This window comes from Pristiophorus japonicus, chromosome 2 (assembly GCF_044704955.1).
Source record: "Pristiophorus japonicus isolate sPriJap1 chromosome 2, sPriJap1.hap1, whole genome shotgun sequence".
Lineage (NCBI taxonomy): Eukaryota > Metazoa > Chordata > Chondrichthyes > Pristiophoridae > Pristiophorus > Pristiophorus japonicus.
In genome coordinates this window covers 116,749,435-116,776,958 of record NC_091978.1, presented here as the reverse complement: position 1 = coordinate 116,776,958, position 27,524 = coordinate 116,749,435, and the positions used below count along the sequence as shown (strand labels likewise).

The following is a 27,524-nucleotide window of genomic DNA, read 5'->3' as shown; positions in this document are numbered from 1 at the left end:
AAGATTTGCAGCTGTCTTGGGATCATCATTGGTATTTCGGAGTTTTTTTTATCAAGTGACTGGAGGGATTGGTGCAGGAGGGAGGGCTTTAGATTCCTGAGGCATTGGGACTGGTTCTGAAGGAGGTGGGAACTGTACAAGCTGGATGGGTTGCACCTCAATAGGGCCAGGAACAATTGCATGGGGGTGGGGGATTGCTAGTGCTGTTGGAGAGGATTTAGTCTAGCTTGTCAGCGGGATGGGAACCTGAGCATAGATTGAGATGGGAGAGAAGCAAAGTTGGAAATGGAAGACAGAAAATTAGTAAGCAACTTTGGAAGGGAGAGGAAACAAAGGCTAAAAAGTGGACAACAAAGAAGTTTGCAGTGCTTAGTGGTATATACTTCAATGTAAGGACTCAAGTGAATAACACAGATGAGCTGAGGGCACAGAAACACGTCTTAAAGTAGGGTAGGAATGGTAGCTCAACATTCCTGGTTACAGAGTCTTCAGACGAGATAGAGGGGGGGATAAAAACAAGAGGGAGTCGCAATATAGGTTAAAGAAACAATTACATGTGTGAGGAGGGATGACATGTTAGAAGGATTATCAAATGAGGCCATATGGGTTGAAGTACAGAATAAGAAGGGGCAATCACACTGTTGGGAGAGTGCGAAAGACCCCCAAACAGTTAGAGGGAGACAGAAGAGCAAATATGTAGGAAAATTTATAATGTGCAAAAACAATCGAGCAGTAATTGTAGGGGATTTCAAGTACCCTGGGATAGAATTAGTGTAAAAGTTATAGGGGGCAGAATTCTTAAAATGCATTTGGGAAAATTTTTATAGCCAGTATGTAGCAAGCCCAACAAGAGAGGAGGTAGATGTGGACTTAATTTTAAGGAATGAAGCTGGGCAGATGGAAAGTGTATCAGTTGGAGAGTATTTTGGTGGTAGTGATCATAATTCAGTTCGATTTAGCGCAGTCATGGAAAAGGACAAAGCTGGTCCAGGAGTAAAAGTTCTTAATTGAGGAAAGGCTATTTTTACTAAGCTGAACATAACAACATAAGAATTAGGAACAGGAGTAGGCCATCTAGCCCCTCGAGCCTGCTCTGCCATTCAAAAAGATCATGGCTGATCTGGCCGTGGACTCAGCTCCACTTACCCGCCCGCTCCCCATAACCCTTAATTCCCTTATTGGTTAAAAATCTATCTTTCTGTGATTTGAATACATTCAATGAGCTAGCCTCAACTGCTTCCTTGGGCAGAGAATTCCACAGATTCACAACCCTCTGGGAGAAGAAATTCCTTCTCAACTCGGTTTTAAATTGGCTCCCCCGTATTTTGAGGCTGTGCTCCCTAGTTCTAGTCTCCCCGACCAGTGGAAACAACCTCTCTGCCTCCATCTTGTCTATCCCTTTCATTATTTTAAATGTTTCTATAAGATCACCCCTCATCCTTCTGAACTCCAACGAGTAAAGACCCAGTCTACTCAATCTATCATAAGGTAACCCTCTCATCTCTGGAATCAGCCTAGTGAATCGTCTCTGTACCCCCTCCAAAGCTAGTATATCCTTCCTTAAGTAAGGTGACCAAAACTGCACGCAGTACTCCAGGTGCGGCCTCACCAATACCCTATACAGTTGCAGCAGGACCTCCCTGCTTTTGTACTCCATCCCTCTCGCAATGAAGGCCAACATTCCATTCGCCTTCCTGATTACCTGCTGCACCTGCAAACTAACTTTTTGGGATTCATGCACAAGGGCCCCCAGGTCCCTCTGCACCGCAGCATGATGTAATTTCTCCCCATTCAAATAATATTCCCTTTTACTGTTTTTTTTCCCCCCCCCCCAAGGTGGATGACTTCACACTTTCCGACATTGTATTCTATCTGCCAAACCATAGCCCATTCGCTTAACCTAACTAAATCTATTTGCAGCCTCTTTGTGTCATCTACACAACCCGCGTTCCCACTAATCTTTGTGTCATCTGCAAATTTTGTTACACTACACTCTGTCCCCTCTTCCAGGTCATCTATGTATATTGTAAACAGTTGTGGTCCCAGCACTGATCCCTGTGGCACACCACTAACCACCGATTTCCAACCCGAAAAGAACCCATTTATCCCGATTCTCTGCTTTCTATTAGCCAGCCAATTCTCGATCCATGCTAATACATTTCCTCTGACTCCGCGTACCTTTATCTTCTGCAGTAACCTTTTGTGTGGCACCTTATCGAATGCCTTTTGGAAATCTAAATACACCACATTCATCGGTACACCTCTATCCAACATACTCGTTATATCCTCAAAGAATTCCAGTAAATTAGTTAAACATGATTTCCCCTTCATGAATCCATGTTGCGTCTGCTTGATTGCACTATTCCAATCTAGATGTCCCGCTATTTCTTCCTTAATGATATGGTTCAAGCATTTTCCCCACTACAGATGTTAAACTAACAAGCCTATAGTTACCTGTCTTTTGTCTGCCCCCTTTTTTTAAACAGAGGCGTTACATTAGCTGCTTTCCAATCCACTGGTACCTCCCCAGAGTCCAGAGAATTTTAGTAGATTATAACTAATGCATCTGCTATAACTGCCGCCATCTCTTTTAGTACCCTGGGATGCATTTCATCAGAACCAGGGGACTTGTCTACCTTAAGTCCCATTAGCCTGTCCAGCACTACCTCCCTCGTGATTGTGATTATCTCAAGGTCCTCCCTTTCCACATTCCCGTGACCAGCAATTTTTGGAATGGTTTTTGTGTCTTCCACTGTGAAAACCGAAGCAAAATAATTGTTTAAGGTCTCAGCCATTTCCACTTTTCCCATTATTAAATCCCCCTTCTCATCTTCTAAGGGACCAACATTTACTTTAGTCACTCTCTTCCGTTTTTATATATCGGTAAAAGCTTTTACTATCTGTTTTTATGTTTTGCGCAAGTTTACTTTCGTAATCTATCTTTCCTTTCTTTATTGCTTTCTTAGTCATTCTTTGCTGTCATTTAAAATTTTCCCAATCTTCTTGTTTCCCACTAACCTTGGCCACCTTATACGCATTGGTTTTTAATTTGATGCTCTCCTTTATTTCCTTGGTTATCCATGGCTGGTTATCCCTTCTCTTACCGCCCTTCTTTTTCACTGGAATATATTTTTGTTGAGCATTATGAAAGAGCTCCTTAAAAGTCCTCCACTGTTCCTCAATTGTGCCATTGTTTAGTCTGTGTTCCCAGTCTACTTTAGCCAACTCTGCCCTCATCCCACTGTAGTCCCCTTTGTTTAAGCATTGTAAGCTCGTTTGAGACACTACTTACTCACCCTCAATCTGTATTACAAATTCAACCATGCTGTGATCACTCATTCCGTGAGGATCTTTTACGAGATCGTTTATTATTCCTGTCTCATTACACAGGACCAGATCGAAGATAGCTTGCTCCCTTGTAGGTTCTGTAACATACTGTTCTAAGAAACAATCACGTATGCATTCTATGAATTCCTCCTCAAGGCTACTCCGTGCGATTTGATTTGACCAATCGATATGTAGGTTAAAATCCCCCATGATTACTGCCGTTCCTTTTTCACATGCCTCATTATTCCCTTGATTATTGCCCGCCCCACCGTGAAGTTATTATTTGGGGGCCTATAAACTACATCCACCAGTGACTTTTTCCCCTTACTATCTCTAATCTCCACCCACAATGATTCAACATTTTGCCCTGATATCATCCTTTATTAACAGAGCTACCCCAACTCCTTTCCCTTCTTGTCTATCATTCCGAATTGTCAGATACCCCTGATTGTTTAATTCCCAGTCTTGGAAACCCTGCAACCACGTTTCTGTAATGGCCACCAAATCATACCCATTTGTAATGATTTGTGCCGTCAACTCATTTACTTTATTTCGAATGCTGCGTGCGTTTAGGTAGAGTGTTTTAATACTAGTTTTCAAATCATAATTTTTAGTTTTGACTCCTCCTGCAGCCCCTTTATATTCATACATATTGTCCCTTCCTATCACCTTGTGGTTTACACTTACCCCAGTGCTACTCTGCTCTGTTGCCTTCTGCCTTTTGCATTCTTTCTTGGGCTCCTGTTCATCTGCGCTCTCACCCACTCTAACTAGCTCAGAGCCCTCTCCTGGGTTCCGAATACTCCTCGCATTGAGGCACCGAGCTTTCATGCTTGCCTTTTTATTACGGTTTGACCCTTTAGAATTGTGCTGTACAGTGGCCCTTTTTGTTTTTTGCCTTGGGTTTCTCTGCCCTCCACTTTTACTCATCTTCTTTCTGTCTTTTGCTTCTGTCTCCATTTTGTTTCCCTCTGTCTCCCTGCTTTGGTTCCCATCCCCCTGCCATATTAGTTTAACTCCTCCCCAACAGCATGAGCAAACACTCCCCCTGGGAGATTGGTTCCGGTCCGGCCCATGTGCAGGCCGTCCGGTTTGTACTGGTCCCACCTCCTCCAGAACCGGTTCCAATGCCCTAGGAACTTGAATCCCTCCCTGCTGCAACACTGCTCAAGCAGAGATGTGATTTAGCCAAAATGGACTGGAAACAGCTATTGAAAGGTAAATCAGTCTCACAGCAGTGGGAGGCATCCAAGAAGGAGTTGGTGAGGGTTCAGAGCAAATATGTTCCCACAAAGAAAAAGTGTGAGACTCCCAAATCTAGAGTCCTCTTGACATCAAGGAACATACAGGGTAGGATAAGGCACAAAAAGGTGGCTTTGGTACTGCAGAAAGTTGTTGAGGCCAATTCACTAAATATATTCAAAAAGGAGTTAGATGTAGTCCTTACTACTAGGGGGATCAAGGGGTATGGCGAGAAAGCAGGAATGGGCTACTGAAGTTACATGTTTAGCCATGAACTCATTGAATGGCGGTGCAGGCTCGAAGGGCCGATGGCCTACTCCTGCACCTATTTTCTATGTTTCTCTGAAAGCTTAGAGGAGTTTGGACAGTGCAGGGATGAAATTAAAAACGAAATTAGGAAAGCAAAAAGAGGGCATGAAAAAATATTCAAAATAAAATTAAGGAAAACCTAAAGATGTTTTATAAATACATAACGAGCAAGAGGATAACTAAGGAAAGAGTAGGGCCTATTAGAGAGCAAACAGGTAACCTGTGTGTGGAGGCAGAAGACGTGGGTATGGTTCTCAATGAATACTTTGCATCTGTCTTTACAAAAGAGAGGGACACTACAGACATTGTAGTAAGGAGGAGTGTGAAATATTAGACGAGATAAACATAGTGAGAAGCAAAATATTAAGGGGTTTAGCATTTTAAAAGTAGATAAATTGCTAATCCCAGATGAAATTTATCCTCAACTGTTAAAAGGGAGGAAATAGCGGAGGCGCTGACCATCATTCTCCAATCCTCTGTGGCTACAGGCTGGGTGCCACTTATCAGCCCAAGCCTGAATGCTGTCCAGGTCTTGCTACGTGCGGGAACGGACTGTTTCATTATCCGAGGTGTTATGAATGCAAACATCAGCAAACATCCCCATTCTGAGGGAAGGTCATTGATGAAGCAGTTGAAGATGGTTGGGCAGAGGACACTGCAGCAATGTCCTGGGGCTGAGGTGATTGGCCTCCAACAACCACAACCATCTTCCTTTAGTTTTCCCCTCGATTCCCAATGACTTCAATTTTACTGGGGCTCCTTCATGCCACACTCGGTCAAATGCTGCCTTGATATCAAGGGCAGTCACTCTCACCTCCCCTCTGGAATTCAGCTCTTTCGTCCATGTTTGGACCAAGGCATTAATGAGATCTGCAGCCAAGTGGTCCTGGCCAAACCCAAACGGAGCTTCGGTGAGCAGGTTATTGGTGAGCAACTGCTGCTTAATAGCACTGTCAACGACACCTTCCATCACCTTGCTGATGATTGAGAGTGGACTGATGGCACGGTAATTGCCGGATTGGATTTGTCCTGCTTTTTGTGGACAGAACATACCTGGCAAATTTTCCACTTTTGTCGGATAGATGCCAGTGTTGTAGCTGTACTGGAACAGCTTGGCTAGAGGCGAGGCTAGTTCTGGAGCACACATCTTCAGCACTATAGTCAAGATGTTGTTGGGGCCCATAGTCTTTGCTATATCCAGTGCGCTCAGCTGTTTCCTGATATCACATGGAGTCAATCAAATTAGCTGAAGACTGGCTTTTGTGATGGTGGGGACCTCAAGAGGCCGAGATGGATCACCCACTCGGCACTTCTCGCTGAAAATGCTTGCAAGCGCTTCAACTTTGTCTTTTGCACGCATGTGCTGGACTCCGTCACCTGCTTACTCAGCCCGCAGCAGCCACAAAGTGCATGGTTATAACAGTACGATTGAAAGAATCATGGTTGATGAACCAGTGTCTGACGGGCTTATGGCAGCTTTGTTATTACAGATGGAAATATAAATACCAAGATTTAATATTGTATTTTATTGGGAGACTACACTGCTCGATTTGTCCGGAGCTTCCGCTTTGCCAGCATTCTTTCCATGGATGACTAGCTCAGAGTCGATAACCTGGCAGCAAGAGAGAACGGTTGAAATATTTACAGACAGGAGCAGGATTCATACAGTAAGGACAGAAGAACTGTCCTTCAGCTGAATTAATACAGCCTATATTTATTAGAATTTGGGTAAAGACCAAAATGGGTCCATCGGACTAGAGTGGAGAGGTGAGAAGTTGATTAAATATATCAAGTTAAGTTAGCGTCATTGGCATTAGTCCCATGAGTTACATAATAGATAAGAAAAGATTAACAGTCTTAGTTTGATCAGATGTATGTTATTGAGTACGAGTAAGCACAACGGTTTCTGCCCGAAATAAAGAGAGCCCTTAAAACGCTATAACCAGCAACGTTGAAATTGGCAGTAATGTAAATAGCCACTGTTTAGCGCTTTTTGGCTGACATAAGCGACAGCCAGTTTTAAACGTGGACGTTTTAAGTGATGGGGACTTTACCAAGTTCAGAATTGGGTTCCTTTTTTGCCACAGTGACATACCAAAAAAAACAAAATAATCCTGTTTTAAGTTGCTTCAAAACATGAAACTTTATAAAAAATGTCCTGGGAATGGAGTGGATGGGCAGCTGAGACCCTCAGTCTATTGTGAAGCCAGGAACATAGGTACAGGAGTAGGCCATTAAGCCCCACAAGCCCGTTCCACCAATTAATTAGATCATGGCTGATCTGTACCTCTACTCCTTATCCCCTAATATCCTTCCTGAACAAAAATCTGTTGTTCTGTCTTAAAATATTTCAATTAACACTGCATTAAATCTTTTAGGGGAGAGTGTTCCAGGTTTCACTACACTTTGTGTGCAACAGTGATTCCTGATTTCATTCATAAATGGCTTTGCTTGATGTCGACTCAATGTGCCAGCACCAGCATTCCTCACTTGAGCACAAAAGTTCATGCAAAAGGTTAAAAACATATCGTAATGCACACTTACTCAGCACAAACGGTTTTTCCAGCTGACGTATGCGCAGACACTAGTACAGACTGGTTGTTATCAATGCAAGCAATGGCCTCTCTTTGAAAAGCATCAAGGATAAAAGGGTATTCCTGCAAGTAAAAAGAATTACTTAGAAGCAGTAATAATCACATATCACTGGTTGTTTTCAGATGTTGATCTAATAAGTTAGCTGGACAGCTTTTACTGAAAGTCTAAACACATTTGATAACATTAGAGTATTAAACACGAAGGCCTGAAATTTCCGTTCGGCTGCACTGTTGTTTTACGACACAATTTGCCTTAAATCTGCCAAACCATCACCAACAGATCGCCGAATTTCAAACACAAATTACGTCCTGCACAAAGCGAATTTCTGGGATCTTTTACACTAGTTCACAAAACATCATGCTTGAAGCTGGCTCTGCCAACACTGTGGCAAGTTTCTGCTAACTGCACCCTACTTGCGGACCTTCGAGGAGGTTATTAAAATTAAGCTTTTTTTCTCTCACAAGGACACTAAAAGGCATGTTTTAAAAGCTTTTGAATATTTTCTTTAATTTACTGAGAAACTGACTATAGTATACCAATATAGCTAGCAAATAGTCTGTTTAGTTTTTAAAAAAAGTCATTTTCAGTTATTTAAAAACAGGTTACTCACAGCTTATTTTTGTGATAGACCCATTTTCAGCTCCATTAATCAAAATACATCATTCTTGAATACATCAAAGAACATTTTTTTAAAGCAATTTTTCTTTATGATTACGCTCACAAAACACTGCCCATGACAGATTTTACATTCGGTGATGTGCAACTGAGTTTAAGCAGAAACTTGAGGGTGAAAAGAGGGACTGACTATATGTACTGTGTTCTTTATGTCTTTCTGCGCATGCGTCTGTCGAGACTCCGCCCCCCAATGCCTCCCGCCCAAACCAGAAGTGCCAGGCCGGAAGTGCGGCCCCAAACCTGAATCATTCCGACCACATTACCCGCTGAGCCCCCAACCGACCATTTTTACAGTACAAATAAACGCATCCAAAAAAAAATACATCTCAAAACTAGTGCGATTTGCGCCCAGAGCACCGGTTGCACCTAAAGCAGCCAAGTCTTTTAGAAAAATCCTCAAAAGTTTGATAATGCATTCTAGTTTGTTTCAGTAACATAGTAAATCAATAAATGACATTGTTATTATATCTTTATAACACGGTGAGGGGTCTCCAGATTCTTGTCGACTATACCAGTAGACAATGTATATGTAACAATACGTGACTTTTTATTAAGCGAAAGGGCGAGCTGAACAAAGATTATAAACCCATCATTCCAAACAGTGTGAAAAAGCAATTTGAAACAGTCACAAAAAAAAAACGGAGAGTACATAAGAATATATAAAAATTTATCGAAATGTATAAGATTATGAGGGGGCTTGACAAGTGGATGTTGAGAGGATGTTTCCATTTAGAATAAGGGGCTGCCCATTTAAAACTGAGATGAGGAGAAATTTCTTCTCTCAGAAGGTTGTAAATCTGTGGAATTCGCTGCCTCAGAGAGCTATGGAAGCTGGGACATTGAATAAATTTAAGACATAAATAGACAATTTCTTAAACGATAAGGGGATAAGGGGTTATGGGGAAGTGGAGCCGAGTCAATTATCAGATCAGCCATGAGCTTATTGAATGGCAGAGCAGGCTCGAAGGGCTGTATGGCCTACTCCTGTTCCTATTTCTTATGTTGTTATATAAAGTTATGAATTTGAAAGGGCTTCATAAATAAAATGTTAGAAGTAGTGAGAAATGTCCATGTATCCGATCACAAAATCACAAAAGGACACCTACGACAGCAATGCACTCTCTCCCGTCTCACCCTTTCCCTATCCTCCTCTCCCCATTCCTCTAATCGCTTGTCCCCTTTCTCTCCTCTTTGCTGTTCCTCTCTTCACCGATTTCTTCCCTCTATTTCCTCTCTACTCTCCTTCCCCCTCTCTTTCCCCACTTCTCTCCTGAAAAGTTCCCTTGATCGTGACTTTGCATGTAGCACGCCACCAGGATATCAACCGGCAGATTATAGAAGCATCTGTATGTCAGTTTGGTCAAACCAACCTATTTCAAACCAGACATACATATTTCAAAACCCAAATCCTTAAAAATGTTAAAAATTATAATTATCTTCCTTTTTTGTAATATGTGCACCATGTCTGGATGGGCTAAAAGAAATTGCCCCTCTTCATTGTACGTTTGTAATCAAGGTCTAAAGGTTTTAGTGGAAGCAAACAAAATGACTTTGGTCTCACTAACATTAGATCGAAGGAAGTTGCAGCTCATCCACAACTTCTTCTCAGACATGAAAGTGGACAGCAAAGTTTTCGTCATGGAGACAGGAGTGTCAATAAACAGCATAAACAAGGAAAATTAACACGCATTTGTGGATAATGTTTATGTGGGGGAGCATTTTGACAAACAACAGTGCAGGAGGGCAATGAAGGAGGTACGGAGTACACACACATACACCAATTCAGTCCTCACTATGTCATACATTCATTCCTTATTTTTATATAACACAACAATTGTATATGATAAATAGCAAATGGGTCAGTGGCTAACAGGGCAAGCAGTAGCAACCAAGAGCGGTTGATCTCATGAATAATGACGGCTGAGAATAGGACCTTGGCCAACTAGTGGCAGCAGATTGGGGCATCGAAGTTGGAACTGTGAGGAGAGGAAAGCCACATTCTTCTAAAGATACACCAAACAAAACATTCAAAATAAAAACAGGAAATGGCAAATTTAAACATTTCAAGCAGCTTTACCTGCCTGGAGAAATCAGTTTCAGAAGATCCAAAAGTAGAGAGAATCAGGTGAGAAACTTCCTCCACAGCTACCCGATTGTGCAATAACTGTGACTAGTTTACACAGGCAAATTCCATACTTACACAGGAATTTATAATGAAAAAATGTTGATGCAAAAAGAGTGACAAAAGCATGATAATAGGAAGAAAAGTGATGCAAACACAAGTGAACATGGAAGTTTTTAAATTGAGAACCAACCTGCATTTATATACTACACTGCCTTTCCGAAGAACATAAGAACATAAGAATTAGGAACAGGAGTAGGCCATCTAGCCCCTCGAGCCTGCTCCGCCATTCAACAAGATCATGGCTGATCTGGTCGTGGACTCAGCTCTACTTACCCGCCCGCTCCCCATAATCCTTAATTCCCTTATTGGTTAAAAATCTATCTATCTGTGACTTGAATACATTCTATGAGCTAGCCTCAACTGCTTCATTGGGCAGAGAATTACACAGATTCACAACCCTCTGGGAGAAGAAATTCCTTCTCAACTCGGTTTTAAATTGGCTCCCCCGTATTTTGAGGCTGTGCCCCCTAGTTCTAGTCTCCCCGACCAGTGGAAACAACCTCTCTGCCTCTATCTTGTCTATCCCTTTCATTATTTTAAATGTTTCTATAAGATCACCCCTCATCCTTCTGAACTCCAACGAGTAAAGACCCAGTCTACTCAATCTATCATCATAAGGTAACCCCCTCATCTCCGGAATCAGCCGAGTGAATCGTCTTTGTACCCCCTCCAAAGCCAGTATATCCTTCCTTAAGTAAGGTGACCAAAACTGCACGCAGTACTCCAGGTGCGGCCTCACCAATACCCTATACAGCTGCAGAAGGACCTCCCTGCTTTTGTACTCCATCCCTCTCGCAATGAAGGCCAACATTCCATTCGCCTTCCTGATTAAGTTAGTTTGCAGGTGCAGCAGGTAAAGAGTTTCATGCACAAGGACCCCCAGGTCCCTCTGCACCGCAGCATGTTGTAATTTCTCCCCATTCAAATAATATTCCCTTTTACTGTTTTTTTTTCCAAGGTGGATGACCTCACACTTTCCGACATTGTATTCCATCTGCCAAACCGTAGCCCATTCGTTTAACCTATCTAAACCTCTTCGCAGCCTCTCTGTGTCCTCTACACAATCCGCTTTCCCACTAATCTTTGTGTCATCTGCAAATTTTGTTACACTACACTCCGTCCCCTCTTCCAGGTCATCTATGTATATTGTAAACAGTTGTGGTCCCAGCATCGATCCCTGTGGCACACCACTAACCACCGATTTCCAACCTAAAAAGGACCCATCCTGTCTCTAGAATATCTCAAAGTGCTTCATAGAAAATGAAGCACTTCTGAAATGTAGTCACTGTTGTAATGTAGAGAAATGTGGTAGCCAACATCCTGTGGGTGGCAGGCAGGGGATGAGGGGGTTTAAGAAACTTGGACTTCTGTGGGGACCAGGGTGAGTACAATGACCATACTTTCAGCAAAATGTCTGTTTTGCTCCAGGAAATGTACTGTTATAGCACCATCCTGTGACCAGTGTTAAGTACTGTAGTTAGAATTGACAAAGGACTTCCAAGTTGAGTTGATTGACAAGCCACAAAGTTAAATGGTGAAACGATATGCTCTCAGTCTCTTCCACAGGTACAATACCATTAGAATGCAGAGACCATTCAGTGTTTTTAAATTGTGCTATAATTATGTCTATGGTACATGACATTATTCCCTAAAATCAGCCATGGTTGCAATGAAAACAAGGTTCTGTCATTGATAGTGTCTCTCCAATAACTCCCCAAAGGACCAAGTTTTTCAGTGAGTGCTTGAGAGCTAAGAACATAAAATTGAAACCAGAATTTTGATTAAACTGGTATCAGCTCTGCATTCAAAACAGAGCTTTAAAGTTTGAATTAATCATCTGACAAGAACAACAAGTCCAACTTTGACAGGATTTGTGTGTGTCAGAAACGGAACCAATGCTACAGGCTGAGTTAATGCATTGATGCACAGGTGAAGAATTTCATGACGAGATCATTCCTTGCTGCATCAATGTCAGAACAGCTTACTGAGGTGACCGGATGGTATTCATACACAGCAGCACAACAAATCCTCATCTCTATTAGGAGAATAGAAGATTATCACTTAATCACATAGAAAGTGCAGAGGAATGTACCTTTGCTGCTTTTCCGACACGGGGTTTTAGCTGCTGATATTCATCGCACATTGGAATGGCCACCTGAAATTAGCCAAAGAAAGGTTTACATAAATCGGACATATATCCAAATTGAATTATCAAAGCCCACTCCAAAGTTCACATTTACGAAACAACAGAATGAATGCACGTGATAAAAAAATCCAAAAACTAAATAAAAATGATGAAAAAAAAATGAAGTGAGACAGCACATCTAATTTGATCCAGTGGTATATTACTAAATTCACCAGGACCTATGGTACAAATACAATAGAAGCATAGTAATAATGGTTCACAGTCGCAACGACTCAAATTTAAAATTCACATCCTTGCAAATGGCTTCATTCATGGCCTTGCCACTCCCTTGTTCTATAACCTCATCCAACCAAAGACCTTCTCCCCAATCTATCTGTTCCTGACTGCGGCCTCTTGACTCCTTTACCCCAACAGTGGCAGCACTACTTGCATATAACTAGATGCTACACTCTCTAATTTCCTTCCAGAACCCCTCTGCCTCTGTATCCTCTTTTAAAGACGCACCTTAAAACCCACCTGTTTGACCAAGCTTTTAGTCACCCCTCCTAATAGTTCCTTATTTGGCTTGGCATTCATTTTTGTCTGAGTATGCCTCTATGAAGTGCTGCAGGACATTCTTGTATGTTAACGGTGCTATATTGTTGTTGCTGATTGTCAACACATACCAGTTGGTTCCTTAAGCTAACAGCACACTACCATATCAGCATTATGTTTTCTGCAGATGTATCAGTAACAAATACAGAGAGATAAGCTCCAACAAAGTGGTGTAAAAATTCAAACCTTTTCAAACCTACATGCAAAAGGCATTTGGAAATTTCACAGGGTTTGTGAAATTTTAGTTTACACTATAGCTTTAGTTTACACCAGTAGCTCAATGCACTAATCTGGTTATCTATCCATGTTAAAGTATCTAACAATGTCTGCAATATACTGCTGCTATATAATGTATTTTTGATTCGGGTGGAAAGTGAGGGAAGTAATATAATTCAACTTCTCCCAGTGATCAACTGAAGGGTGATTAGAGACTTCGGAGCGCATCAATTGTCTCAGTCAAGGAATGGTGCTCGTCATTAAGAATGGGATGGGAAAACAAAAATTAGCCTGTGCATAATATGTAACTTAGCAATTGGTATTTTAATATGGTGTATACAGATAACCACACCTGGAACGCACAAGTATTTTACATTTACATTGATTGTTTTATGATGCTCATTCATCATCAATAGTGAAAGTTGAGAACAAGGAAAAAAAACAATTATTTTAAGGCACCTACCTCATGGTTACATCCCTCTACTGTTTCAATATGTTCCACTTTCACCTTGGGCATCAAGTCTGCAAGACTAAGTTACCAAAAAGTTAAAGGTATGCTGTACCTAAATGTTACAATTAAATGTCCTAACATTAAAATCCACACCAATGTGCTAATGGTGAGTCAATCAAAACAATTTAAAGGATAAGCCATGTAGATTTTCATAGTTTCCAACCATAAGATTTTGGAGCATACAACTAACTTCTCCGAGCTCTGCTCACACGGGACCCTTGTGAAAACAGACTTTCTGCCCCTGACTGAATCTGTCCCATTATGCACAGAAACTCGACTCTTCTACACATATGCTAAAATATTATGAATGTGCGGCATTGGAGTATCACTGGAAACAATGGAGCAAGTTCAGCCAGATGCTGAAAAACCTGCCCCATGATCATGAACACAAGTTAGCAGGTATACTTAAGTTTCTACTCTTAACTTTCAGAAACAGAATGCACTTGTCCACAAATATAGATCTAATTATAGGCAGAGTTTAGGGAGCTAGGAGAGAGATTAAAAAGCAGGACCGCAAAGGAAGTAATCTCCGGATTACTCCCGGTGCCACGAGCTCGTAGGTACAGAAATAGGAGGATAGAACAGATGAATACGTAGCTGGAGAGATGGTGCATGTGGGAGAGCTTTCGTTTTCTGAGGCATTGGGACCGCTTGTGGGGGAGGTGGGACCTGAACAAACCTCAACAGAGCCGGGACCAATATCCTCGCTGGGGGGTGGGTTTAACCAAGCTTGGCAGGGGATGGGAACCTGAGAATAGATTCAGTAGGGAGGGGACTAAAGCTGGAATTAGAAAGCAAAAATGAAGAAAGTGAGTTTGAAGGACAGAGGAAATGAGCAAGAAAAACGGGTAAAAAAAACATTTAAAAGCTCTTTGTCTAAATGCACGTAGCATTCGTAACAAAATAGATGAGTTGACGGTACAAATAGATACAAATGGGGATGATCTGATAGCCATTACAGAAACGTGGTTGCAAGGCGACCAGGACTGGGAACTAAATATTCAGGGGTATTTGACAAGTCGGAAGGACAGACAGAAAGGAAGAGGTGTGGTAGCACTGTTAATAAAGGATGGGACCAGTGCGTTAGTGAGAAACGATATTGGCTCAGAAGATCAAGAGGTTGAATCAGTTTGGGTAGAGATAAGGAATAATAAAGGAAAAAAGTCGCTGGTGGGTGTAGTCTATAGGCCCCCTAACAGTAGCTACACTGTTGGACGGAGTATAAATCAAAAAATAATGGAGGTGTGTAAAAAAGGAACGGCAATAATCATGAGTGATTTTAACCTTCATATTGATTGGACAAAGCAAATTGGCCAGGGTAGCCTTGAGGAGTTCATAGAGTGTATTCGGGATAGTTTCCTTGAACAGTACGTTGCGGAACCAACCAGGGAGCAGGCTATCTTAGATCTAGTACTGTGTAATGAGGCAAGATCGTAGTAAAAGATCCTCTAGGAATGAGTGACCATAATATGGTTGAATTTCAAATTCAGTAGAAGGGAGAGAAAGTTGGTTCTCAAGCCAGTGTCATAAGCTTAAATAAAGGGGACTACAAAGGTATGAGGGCAGAGTTGGCTAAAGTAGACTTGGAAAATAGACTAAAGTATGGGACAGTTGAAGAGCAGTGGCAGACATTTAAGGAGATATTTCATAACTCTCAACAAAAATATACCCCAATGAGAAGGAAAGACTGTAAGAGAAGGGATAACCATTCATGGCTAACTAAGGAAACAAGGGAGGGTATCAAATTGAAAACAACAGCATACAATGTGGCCAAGACTAGTGGGAGGACAGGATTGGGAAGCTTTTAAAAGCCAGCAGAGAACGACTAAAAAAAATGATTGAGAGGGAAGATAGATTATGAAAGTAAACTAGCATGAAATATAAAAACAGATAGCAAGAGTTCACAGGTACTTAAAAAGGGAAAGAATGTCTAAGGTTAATGTTGGTCCCCTGGAGGATGAGACTGGGGAATTAATAATGAAGAACAGGGAAATGGCAGAGACGTTGAACAAATATTTTGTATCGGTCTTCACGGTAGAAGATACTAAAAACATCCCAATAGTGGATAATCAAGGGGCTATAGATAGGGAGGAACTTAATAAAATCACTAATGAAGTAGTACTAGGTAAAATAATGGGACTAAAGGCGGACAAGTCCCCTGGACCTGATGCCTTACACCCTAGGGTCTTAAGAGAAGTGGCTGCAGAGATAGTGGATGCATTGGTTGTAATCTACCAAAATTCCCTGGATTCTGGGCCGGTCCCAGCAGATTGGAAAACCGTAAATGTAACGCCCCTATTTAAAAAAGGAGGCAGACAAAAAGCAGGTAACTATGGGCTCAATTTTGCCCAACCCCTTAAGGTAAGTGCGCCGACCTTGCGCACTGGAAATGGTGCTGGAAAAAAGTCGCCCCATCCTGGCCGCTCTTCGAGTCCCAGCGTGGCGTGCATTGTGAAGTGGGGGGCGGAGCAACAGGCCAGCGCCGATAACAGTGCCGGCACCTGCGCGCACGTGCAGTGAAGTCTGTGCATGCTCCTGCCCTCCCAGTGTGCCCTGTGGGCTGTGAGCAGGATTCTATGCTCGCAGCCCCTATCCCCAGCCGAAGGGACGCCCCGATCTCGCCGCACCCTATCCTCGGCCGAGTGGCCTCCCGCACCGGCCAGCCGAGTTAGGACTTCAGTTTTATTTTTTTATTCATTGATGGTTGTGCTTGGGAGTTTTGATGGGGGGGGAGAGAAAGAGTGAAAAAGTGTTTGGGGGGGGGGGGGGGGGGGAGAAGGAAGAGTATTGGGGGGGGGGGGGGGGGAAAGAGGGGAAGAGAAAAAGTATTTTGATTGGGGGGGGGGGGGGGGGACTTTTAAAAAAAAAAACTTGATTCTGGCATAAAGGTAGGACTTCTATTTTTTATTTGTTATTAATTGATTGCTTATTACTTTTTGTGGTTTGTTTAGTGCTTTGTAAGTCTTGGTGCAGGTCCTCTCAGCTTCCTTCTATTTTTTATTTGTTATTGAATGCTTATTTTTGTGCTTTGTAAGTCTTGGTGCTTTAAATGTACTAACCTGTGCCGGTTTCTTAACTGCCCACAAGGCTTTTCAGAGCCGGCCACATACGCTGACCTAAGTCAATTTGGAATAAGTTTTAGCTGGCCAAAGTGGCACAAATGGCCAAAACTGGCTTAAGTGTCTGGCAACGCCCCCTTTTGAAAAAAAAAACTGAACTAAAAAAAATCGTACCTAACTGACTTACTCTGGAGCAAATTTGGGGGGGAAAATGGCATTTTTTTTAAAACTTATGCCAGAAAAAACAACTTACTCCAAAAAAATTGATGCAAGCCATGGCCAAAATTGGGCCCAATAGACCAGTTAACCTAACATCTGTCGTTGGTTAATGCTGGAGTCCATTATTAAGGAAGCAGTCACAGGACATTTGGTAAAGCATGAATCAATCAAGCAGAGTCAGCATGGTTTTATGAAAGAGAAATCATGTTTGACAAATTTGCTGGAGTTCCTTGAGGATGTAATGAGCAGGATGGATAAGGGGGAACTAATGGATGTGGTGTATTTGGATTTCCAGAAGGCATTCGATAAGGTGCCACATAAAAGGTTACTGCACAAGATGAAAGTTCACGGGGTTGGGGGTAATATATTAGCACGGATAGAGGATTGGCTAACTAACAGAAAACAAAGTCGGGATAAATGGGTCATTTCCCGGTTGGCAAACAATGACTAGTGGAGTCGGTGCTGGGCCCTCAACTATTTACAATCTATATTAATGACTTGAATGAAGGGACCGTGTGTAATGTAGCCAAATTTGCTGATGATACAAAGATGGGTGAATAAGCAAATTGTGAGGAGGACACAAGAAATCTGCAAAGGGATATAGATATAAGTGAGTAGGCAAAAATTTGGCAGATGGAGGAAATGTTGGAAAATGTGAGGTTATCCACCTTGGCAGAAATAATAGAAAAGCAAATTATAATTTAAATGGAGCAAAATTGCAAAGTGCGGCAGTAGAGAGAGACCTGGGGGTCTTTGTGCATGAAACACAAAAAGTGAGTATGTAGGTACAGCAAGTAATCAGGAAGGCAAATGGAATGTTGGCCTTTATTGCAAGGGGGATGGAGTATAAAAGCAGAGAAGACCTGCTACAATTGTACAGAGTATTGGTGAGGCCACACCTAGAGTACTGCGTACAGTTTTGGTCTCCGTATTTAAGGAAGAATATACTTGCACTGGAGGCTGTTCAGAGAATGTTCACGAGGTTGATTCCAGAGATGAGGGGGTTGACTTATGAAGATAGGTTGAGTCGGCCTATATTCATTGGAATTCAGAGGAATGAGAGATGTTCTTATCGAAACATATAAGATAATGAGGGGGATCAACAAGATGGATGCAGAGAGGATATTTCCACTCATAGGGGAGACTAAAACTAGGGGGCATAGTCTCAGAATAAGGGGCCTCCCATTTAAAACTGAGATGAGGAGAAATGTCTTCTCTCAGAGGCTTGTAAATCTATGAAATTCTCTGCTCCAGAGAGCTGTGGAGGCTGGGTCATTGAATATATTTAAGGTGGAGAAAGACAGATTTTTGAGTGATAAGGGAATAAAGGGTATGGGGAGTGGGTGGGGAAGTGGAGCCGAGTCCATGATCAGATCAGCCAGGATCTTATTAAATGGCGGAGCAGGCTCGAGGGGTCAAATGGCCTACTCCTGCTCCTATTTCTTATGTTCTATAGGAGAGCCTTTTTTCACTTAGTTTCTGATTTATTTTAGCACGTGCAAGATGACATGATATAGTATGTGTACATCAGATGTTGACTTTGGACTAACCTTAAAGGTCATCGACTTGAGGTTTACGTGGAGCATTTCCCTCCATGAGGTGAAATGAAAAGCAGCATTCTTGCAGGGATGCTAATTTGCACTATTTGCTCTCAATTTTGGATCAATTTCTATATTTGATGCTATGGGGAGCGAGAGGTGAAGAGTGTCCTCAGTCTCCAGTGGTTTTTGGTTTTAATAGAATGTCTGTGCCTTTCTTTCCACCTGGTGGCTCACATTATGCTGGATTGAATTGTAGTCCCCTTTTGTGTGTCTACACATGTACACACGCACGTACACACCTCAGACTTGCAGCACTGGGTTGCCAATGCGAGCTCATCATGTGTTCTCACACACGAGCCCAAGTGGATGACAGTTTAACCAAAATTAAATAAAACATGGAACCAATTGAGACACTGGGGAATTAAACAGTCATTCCACCCCACCTCCCACTCCATGAGATCTACAAACATTTCGAAATGGGGTTGGAAAAGGTGACTGTCCAATCCAATAGTGAATGGTTGGCAACTATGCATTCACAAGGCCATTGGGTTTAGTTTTCACAGGAAAACAAACTGAATTAACCAAGTAAATGCTACGTATCTTTAACTATTATAGAGTAATTAAAATAGCAACTGCTATGTTACATCTTTCTAATATTTTCATTTGAATATTGTTAACTGCAGACAACATTTTGGAAGTAACAGTGAAGGCAGCAAAGGCACAGAATGCACTCTGGGTTTGGGACTTCAATGTCCATCATCAAGAGCGGCTCAGTAGCACCACTACTGAGCGAGCTGGCCGAGTGCTGAATGAAATAGCTGCCAGACTGGGCAGGGGGTGAGAGAACCAACACGAGAAAACAACCTACTCAACCTCGTCCTCATCAATTTACCTGTCACAGATGCATCTGTCCATGACAGCATTGGTGGCAGTGGCCACCGCACAGTTCTTGTGGAGACGAAGACCCATCTTCATACCAAGGACACTCTCCATCGTGCTGTGTGGCACTACCACCGTGCTAAATGGGATAGATTCAGAACAGATCTAGCAGCACAAAACTGGCATCCATGCGCTGTGGGCCATCAGCAGCAGCAGAATTATATTCCACCACAATGTGTAACCTCATGGCCCAACAAATCCCTCACTCTACCATTACCATTAAGCCAGGGAACCAACCTTGGTTCAATGAGGAGTGCAGAAGAGTATGCAGGCATACTTAAAAATGAAGTGCCAACCTGGGGAAGCTGCAACACAGGAACTCATAAAAAGTGAAATAGCATGCTATAGACAGAGCTAAGCAATCACACAACCAACGGATCAGTTCAAAGCACTGCAGGCTTGTCACATCCAGTTGTGAATGGTGGCAGACAATTGAACAACTAATGGGAGGAAGGGGGTCCATGAACATCTCCAATGATGACAGAGCCCAGCACACGTGCAAAATAAAAAGCAGAAGTCCCCACCATCACAGAAGCCAGTCATCAGCCAATTCGATTCACTCCATGGGATATCAAGAAATGGCTGAGCACAAGGGATACAGCAAAGGCTTCGAGTCTCCCCGACAACATCCCGGCTGTTGTGCTGAAGACGTGCTCCATAACTAACCACGCCTCCAGCCAAGCTTTTCCAGTATAGCTACAACACTGGCATCTACCCGATATACTGGCATTAACATCTACCTAGATTGAGTAGACTCGGCTATATTCTCTAGAGTTTAGAAGATTGAGAGGTGATCTCATTGAAACATACAAATTTCTTACAGGGCTCGACAGGGTAGATGCATGGATGATGTTTCCTCTGGCTCAGGAGTCTAGAACCAGGGGTCACAGTCTTAGAATAAGGGGTCGGCCATTTAGGACCGAGATGAGTAGAGACTTCTTCACTCAGAGGGTGGTGAATCTTTTGAATTCTCTATCTCAGGGATGTGGAAGCTCAGTCTTTGATTATATTCAAGACCGAGATCGATAGATTTTTGGACATTAAAGAAATCATAGTGCAGGAAAGTAGAGTTGAGATAAAAGATCAGCCATGATTTCACTGAATGGTGGAGCAGGCGCAATTCTTATGTTATGGTCTTAGGTTCTTGTGACAATGTGGAAAACTGCCCAGGTATGCCCTGTCCACAAAAAGGACAAATCCAATCCGGCCAATTACCACCCCATTAGTCTACTCTCAATCGTCAGCAACATGATGGAAGGCGTCGTCGACAGTGCTATCAAGCAGCACTTGGTCACCAATAACCTGCCCACTGTTGCTGAATTTGGGTTCCTTCAGGACCACTCAGCTCTGGACCTCATTACAGCCTTGATCCAAACATGGACAAAAGAGCTGAATTCCAGAAGTGAGGTGAGCATGACTGCCCTTGACATCGAGGCTGCATTTGACCAAGTGTGACTTCAAGGGGCCCTAGTAAAATTGAAGTCAATGGGAATCAGTGTGAAAACTCCACTGGCTGGAGTCATACCTAGCACAAAGTAAGATGGTTATGGTTGTTGGAGGTCAATCACCTCAGCCCAGGAAATCGCCGCAGGAGTTCCATAGGGCAGTGCCCTAAGCCTAATCATTTTTAGTTGCTTCATCAGTGACCTTCCCTCCACCATCAGGTCAATGGTGGGGATGTTCTCCGATGATTGCAGTATTCAGTTCCATTCGTAATGATCCAGATAATGAAGCAGTCCATGCCCATATGCAGCAAGACGTAGACAACATTCAGGCTTAGGCTGATAGGTGGCAAGTAACATTCGTGCCACACAAGGCGCATGGGAACTCCATCACCTGCAAGTTTCCCTCCAAGTCACACACCATCCTGACTTGCAACTATATCACCGTTCCTTCATCGTCACTGGATCAAAATCCTGGAACTACCTCCCTAACAGCACTGTGGGAGCACCTTCAGCACACAGACTGTAGCTGTTCAATAAAGCAGCTCACCGCCACCTTCTTAAGGGCAATTAGGAATGGGCAATAAATGCTGGCTTTGCCAGCGACACCCACATCCCGGGAACGAATAAAACATAAGCTATGTTTCAGACATTTTCATGTTTGTTTTAATTCTTACTTAATTTCCTCTGTGGATATGGCTTCAAGTTTGGACTTTTTTCCAAACAATACATCATCTGGATTATCAGTCTCCACTTCACGTTTGTTCTTCACTGAGAAGACTGCATTAGCTCCTCGAGCAGCTCCAGCAGGGGTCTTCCTACAGAAAACAAATTAAAACAAACAGTCACCAATATTTTTTTAATAGTTTGTTTTAATCTTAGCAGTCTTCAAATACCTGTATTGCAATTCAGTTCTTACAGCTGACAGTACGATTTCATTGGCCTACATATGGCTACAAACCATTCTGAATGTTACTAAATGACAATTTATGTAACGAATAAAACAAATTCCATTAATCTCTGGACACAAGAAAAATCATGGTATTTGACACTTGTCCCACAAAATATTCCTCATAGTAGAACATTCAAACTACATGTTCCAGTTTAACACAAAATAAAACTGTACAGAAGAGCCGCTACTCCCAGTTGAACCTTACTATCCCTCTATTGCGACATATAAAGCAGAAGAGAGTGACTAAAGTAAATGTTGGTCCCTTAGAAGATGAGAAGGGGGATTTAATAATGGGAAATGTGGAAACGGCTGAGACCTTAAACAATTATTTTGCTTCGGTCTTCACAGTGGAAGACACAAAAACCATGCCAAAAATTGCTGGTCACAGGAATGTGGGAAGGGAGGACCTTGAGATAATCACTATCACTCGGGGGGTGGTGCTGGATAGGCTAATGGGACTCGAGGTAGACAAGTCACCTGGTCCTGATGAAATGCATCCCAGGGTATTAAAAGAGATGGCGGAAGTTATAGCAGATGCATTAGTTACAATCTACCAAAATTCTCTGGACACTGGGGAGGTACCAGCGGATTGGAAAGCAGCTAATGTAACGCCTCTGTTTAAAAAAGGGGGCAGACAAAAGGCAGGTAACTATAGGCCGGTTAGTTTAACATCTGTAGTGGGGAAAATGTTTGAAGCTATCATTAAGGAAGAAATAGCGGGACATCTAGATAGGAATAGTGCAATCAAGCAGACGCAACATGGATTCATGAAGGGGAAATCATGTTTAATGTCCGAGGGGGACTGTTTGCAAGTGCTATTGGGGAGGGGTTAAACTAATATGGCAAGGGGATGGGAACCTATGCAGGGAGACAGAGGGAAGTAAAATGGGGGCAGAAGCAAAAGATAGAAAGAAGAAAAGTAAAAATGGAGTGCAGAGGAACCCAAGGCAAAAATCAAAAAGGGCCACATTTCAGCAAAATTCTAAAGGGACAAAATGTGTTAAAAAGACAAGCCTGGAGGCTCTTTGCCTTAATGCGAGGAGTATTTGTAATAAGGTGGACGAATTAACTGCGCAGGCAGCGATTAACGAATATGATATAATTGGGATTACAGAGACATGGCTCCAGGGCTGGGAACTCAACATCCAGAGGTATTCAACATTCAGGAAGAATCGACAGAAAGGAAAAAGGAGGTGGGGTAGTGTTGCTGGTTAAAGAGGAAATTAACGTAATAGTAAGGAAGGACATTAGCTTGGATAATGTGGAATCTGTATGGGTAGAGCGGCGGAATACCAAAGGGCAGAAAACGTTAGTGGGAGTTGTGCACAGACTACTAAACAGTAGTAGAGGGGTTGGGGACAGCATCAAACAAGAAATTAGGAATGCATGCAATAAAGATACAGCAGTTATCATGGGCTACTTTAATCTACATATGGATTGGGCTAACCAAGTTGGTAGCAGTACGGTGGAGGAGGATTTCCTGGAGTCTATTGGGGATGGATTTCGAGATCCATACGTCGAGGAACCAACTAGAGGGCTGGCCATCCTCGACTGGGTGATGTGTAATGAGAAAGGACTAATTAGCAATCTTGTTGTGCGAGGCCCTTTGGGCAAGTGACCATAATATGGCAGAATTCTTTATTAAGATGGAGAGTGACACAGTTAATTCAGAGACTAGTGTCCTGAACTTAAGGAAAGGTAACTTCGATGGTATGAGACATGAACTGGCTAGAATAGACTGGCGAATGATACTTTAAGGGTTGACGATGGATAGGCAATGGCAGACATTTAAAGATCACATGGATGAACTTCAACAATTGTACATCCCTGTCTGGAGTAAAAATTAAATGGGGAAGGTGGCTCAACCGTGGCTAACAAGGGAAATTAGGGATAGTGTTAAATCCAAGCAAGAGGCATGTAAATTGGCCAGAAAAAGCACCAAACCTGAGGACTGGGAGAAATTTAGAATTCAGCAGAGAGGACAAAGGGTTTAATTAGGAGGGGGAAAATAGAGTATGAGAGGAAGCTTGCTGGGAACGCAAAAACTGACTGCAAAAGCTTCTATAGATATGTGAAGAGAAAAAGATTAGTGAAGACAAACGTAGGTCCCTTGCAGTCAGAATCAGGTGAAATTATAATGGGGAACAAAGAAATGGCAGACCAATTGAACAAATACTTCGGTTCTGTCTTCACTAAGGAAGACACAAATAACCTTCCGGAAATACTAGGGGACCGAGGGTCTAGCGAGAAGGAGGAACTGAAGGAAATCCTTATTAGTCAGGAAATTGTGTTAGGGAAATTGATGGGATTGAAGGTCGATAAATCCCCAGGGCCTGATAGTCTGCATCCCAGAGTACTTAAGGAAGTGGCCCTAGAAATAGTGGATGCATTGGTGATCATTTTTCAACAGTATCGACTCTGAATCAGTTCCGATGGACTGGAGGGTAGCTAATGTAACACCACTTTTTAAAAAAGGAGGGAGAGAGAAAACGGGGAATTGTAGACCGGTTAGCCTGACATCAGTAGTGGGGAAAATGTTGGAATCATTTATTAATGATGAAATAGCAGCGCATTTGGAAAGCAGTAACAGGTTTGATCGAAGTCAGCATGGATTTATGAAAGGAAAATCATGCTTGATAAATCTTCTGGAATTTTTTGAGGATGTAACTAGTAGAGTGGACAAGGGAGAACCACTTGAAGTGGTGTATTTTGACTTTCAAAAGGCTTTTGACAAAGTCCCACACAAGAGATTAGTGTGCAAAATTAAGGCACATGGTATTGGGAGGTAATGTAGTGACCTGGATAGAGAACTGGTTGGAAGACAGGAAGCAGAGAGTCGGGATAAACGGGTCCTTTTATGGCAGGCAGTGACTAGTGGGGTGCCGCAAGGCTCAGTGCTGGGATACCAGCTATTTACAATATACACTAATGATTTAGATGAAGGAATTGAGTGTAATATCTCAAAGTTTGCAAATCACACTAAGCTGGGTGGCGGTTTGAGCTGTGAGAAGGATGCTAAGAGGCTGCTGGGTGACTTGGACAGGTTAGGTGAGTGGGCAAATGCATGGCAGATGCAGTATAATATGGATAAATGTGAAGTTATCCACTTTGGTGGCAAAAACATGAAGGCAGTTTATTATCTGAATGGCGCCAGATTAGGAAACATAGAAACAGAGAAAATAGGTGTAGGAGTAGGCCATTCGGCCCTTCGAGCCTGCACCGCCAATGAGTACATGGCTGACATGCAACTTCAGTACCCCATTCCTGCTTTCTCGCCCTACCCCTTGATCCCCCTAGTAGTAAGGGCTACATCTAACTCCATTTTGAATATATTTAGTGAATTGGCCTCAACAACTTTCTGTGGTAGAGAATTCCACAGGTTCACCACTCTCTGGGTGAAGAAGTTTCTCCTCATCTCGGTCCTAAATGGCTTACCCCTTATCCTTCGACTGTGAGCCCTGGTTCTGGACTTCCCCAACATTGGGAACATTCTTCCTGCATTTAAGCTGTCTAAACCCATCAGAATGTTAAACGTTTCTATGAGGAAAAGGGGAGGTGCAATAAGACCTGGGTGTCATGATACATCAGTCATTGAAAGTTGGCATACAGGTACAGCAGGCGGCGAAGGCAGCAAATGACATGTTGGCCTTCATAGCTAGGGGATTTGAGTATAGGAGCAGGGAGGTCTTACTGCAGTTGTACAGGGCCTTGGTGAGGCCACACCTTGAATATTGTGTACAGTTTGGTCTTCTAATCTGAGGAAGGACATTCTTGCTGTTGAGGGAGTGCAGTGAAGGTTCACCAGACTGATTCCCGGGATGGCTGGACTGACATATGAGGAGAGACTGAATCGACTGGGCCTGTATTCACTGGAGTTCAAAAGAATGAGAGGGGATCTCATCGAAACATATACAATTCTGACGGGACTGGACAGATTAGATGCAGGAAGAATGTTCCCTATGTTGGGGAACTCCAGAACCAGGGGTCACAGTCTAAGCATGAGGGGTAAGCCATTTAGGACTGAGATGAGGAGAAACTTCTTCACTCAGAGTTGTTAACCTGTGGAATTCCCTACCGCAGAGTTGTTGATGCCAGTTCATTGGATATATTTCAGAGGGAGTTAGATATGGCCCTTACGGCTGAAGAGATCAAGGGGTATGGAGAGAAAGCAGGAAAGGGGTACTGAGGTGAATGATCAGCCATGATCATAGTGAATGGTGGTGCAGGTTCGAAGGGCCGAATGGCCTACTCTTGTACCTATATTCTATGTTACTCGCCCAGCTGGATGTAAAAGATGTCATCGCACTCATTGTAAGAATAGGAGAGTTATCCCTGATGTCCTGCTAATATTTATCTGTCAATCAACATAATTGAAACAAATTATCTGATCATTATCACACTGCTGTTTGTGGGACCTTACTGTACGTAAATTGGGTACGGTGCTTCCCACATTACAACAGTGATTATACTTCAAAAGTATGTAATTGGTTGTAAAGCGCTTTGGGACATCCTGAAATCGCTATATAAATGCAAGTCATTCTTTTTCATCCAACTTGAACCGTGCGCTCATCACCATCATTCACGAACACTTTCTAGGTTTGCAGCCGAGAGCGACACGCGCCCGCCAGCTTCAATCGTTGACGCCGAACCCGTCCTCCCACCGCGCGCCTGCTCCCCGCCCCCCGCGCGCGCCGTTGGAGCCTTAGCTTCGTCCACGGGTACACCTTTATCTGCGTGTGTTTTAACATTTACGCGAACGACCAGTCTTTCTTACCCCGGTTTCCCACCGCCGCCATCTCCTCCTTTGGCCTTTTTGGACGATTCTTCCTCGAACACGCTGAATAGATCATCGCCGAACGCATCCGCCATCTTTAACCGGTGATCCACAACTCCCACAATACTTTGGGTCAGACATCCGCTGTGCGGTGGCCAGAACGAGCCAGAATGAGCGAAAACAATCTACGCAATTCGACTTCCGTCGCAGTCAAACTGATGTATGTTAAAATGCAGAGTATGCATCACTTCAGTGACAAATTTACTTCCTCTCAGATCTACAAAGTGCCATTCATTTGGAATGATACTAATTCAATGTAATTCTGTGATTTTCTGTCCGGCTTATTCCACAGTTTAAATTAGTTTGCAGTCTGTGCTTATCTTGCCGATCCTAACCAACGCTCCAGGAGTTTATTTTTGGTCACTAGGTAGCTGATGTGTGCAGAATCTCATCGCCATGTTTCAAGAGTCTCCAAATCAAACTACTGAGAAATCCACACAGTTTTCCATTTACCTGATATAGAGTGCACACTTGCTCTACTTGCATCCGAAGTCCAGAGAATTTTTTGCAAGTTGGCATAGCCAAGGCCTATAAAAATACTTGCATTTATATAGTGCCTTTCGCAACCTCAGGACATCCCAAAACATTTTACAGCCAATGAAGTACTTTTTGAAGTGTAATCACTTTCATAATGTAGGAAACACGCCAGCCAATTTGCATACAGTAAGCTCCCACAGACAGAAAATGATGACCGGATAATCTGTTTATGTGCTGTTGATTGAGAGATAAATATTGGCC

General features: G+C 42.7%; 1 protein-coding gene across 1 annotated transcript in view; it reads right to left on the bottom strand.

Annotated features, from left to right (window-relative positions):
* mtrex (Mtr4 exosome RNA helicase) overlaps positions 1–26,836 on the bottom strand; it is a 266,450-nt gene extending 239,614 nt beyond the window's left edge. Inside the window, exons 1-5 of the mRNA XM_070868803.1 lie at positions 26,727–26,836; positions 21,678–21,818; positions 13,753–13,819; positions 12,426–12,488; positions 7,423–7,535 (exon numbers count right to left, since the gene is read on the bottom strand). Coding sequence (XP_070724904.1) covers positions 7,423–7,535; positions 12,426–12,488; positions 13,753–13,819; positions 21,678–21,818; positions 26,727–26,821 — 479 coding nt within the window. The 5' untranslated portion in view covers positions 26,822–26,836. The remainder of the gene's footprint in view (positions 1–7,422; positions 7,536–12,425; positions 12,489–13,752; positions 13,820–21,677; positions 21,819–26,726) is intronic.
* Between the last annotated feature and the right edge of the window lie 688 nt (positions 26,837–27,524).